The sequence below is a fragment of the Halichoerus grypus genome, chromosome X, assembly GCF_964656455.1.
Source record: "Halichoerus grypus chromosome X, mHalGry1.hap1.1, whole genome shotgun sequence".
Classification (NCBI taxonomy): domain Eukaryota; kingdom Metazoa; phylum Chordata; class Mammalia; order Carnivora; family Phocidae; genus Halichoerus; species Halichoerus grypus.
This window is the reverse complement of record NC_135727.1, coordinates 71,974,682-71,975,703: the sequence shown is the minus strand read 5'-3', so window position 1 is coordinate 71,975,703 and position 1,022 is coordinate 71,974,682. Positions and strand designations below refer to the sequence as shown.

Below are 1,022 nucleotides of genomic sequence, written 5' to 3'. Positions count from 1 at the left end.
AGCCTTCCCTTCCCTGCCATGCATGCCCTCCCTTACTTTCTTTAAGCAGAATTGGCTATTCTCTTCTCAGTGCCACCCACGCACCTGTATATTACTTCTATTGAAGCATTTATCACACCATTGCACGATTATTTTTTACATAGCAGTCTCCCTTATTAACTTTATTGAGGAGAATGGCAATATTTTTATTTCCTTAAAGTTTATTCTAACTCGTACCTGGCACGTAATAGTCACTCCCAAAATATGTGTTGAATGAACAAGTCTTTTTTTTCAGGTTTTCAAACTTTTTATTTGCATATTTAAAAAATTATGCATTCCAATAATTAAAGTCATTTGAACAAAAAAAAAATGGCACTCTGATTAAACTGCATTTTACAGTCTGCAGAACACCTTGAACCATCTTGACTTTTACTCTAAATTTCACTGTCATCCCACCTAGCTTCTTCCTTCACCAACATGCAAGTTCTTTTCCTTCTCTGCCAGCCAGACAGCCATATGGGAGAGGAAAGCATGGCCTTCATTGTCAGTAGTTCTCTATCTTTCAATGTGAAAAGGGGCAGCACAGCCATTTAAACTTGATACAACCTCTTTGAATCTTGCAAAGTTAAACAGCTAAAGAAGTAAAATAAGAAGGCAATGTTTGTGGAATGTACAGTGCGTATTGGCGGTGCATGCCTCATTAAGATTCGCCTGCTTGCTTCTCCCGTTCAATCGTTTCTTTTGAAGACAGTGGATTTTTCTCTTGTGTTTCTGTCTTCTTCAATTTCAACTTACCGAATTTCTCAATTTCAGCCATATTGGATTTGTCAGACATGGTTGCCAAGGAAGCAGAGCAAGGCCGGTGAACTAGTGATGCCTGGTTTGTGCAGTGGCCACCGCCAAGTCATGAATGAATCTTAATATTCCCAGTGTCTAGCACAGTTCTAGGACACAGTAGGTGCTCAAGACATAGCTGTTTACTTAACAAATAAATGTTTATGCTCTTTTTTCACTGTTATGTGTTTTCCTTCCAGGTACTTTCC

At 38.7% G+C, this 1,022-nt stretch overlaps 1 protein-coding gene across 1 annotated transcript; it reads right to left on the bottom strand.

The window, feature by feature from the left end:
* Window positions 1–620: 620 nt before the first annotated feature.
* Window positions 621–814, bottom strand: LOC118546157 (thymosin beta-4, Y-chromosomal-like). Its single transcript, XM_078064621.1, has one exon. The coding sequence runs from the start codon at window positions 812–814 to the stop codon at window positions 680–682; it is 135 nt and encodes a 44-aa protein (XP_077920747.1). The 3' UTR covers window positions 621–679.
* Between the last annotated feature and the right edge of the window lie 208 nt (window positions 815–1,022).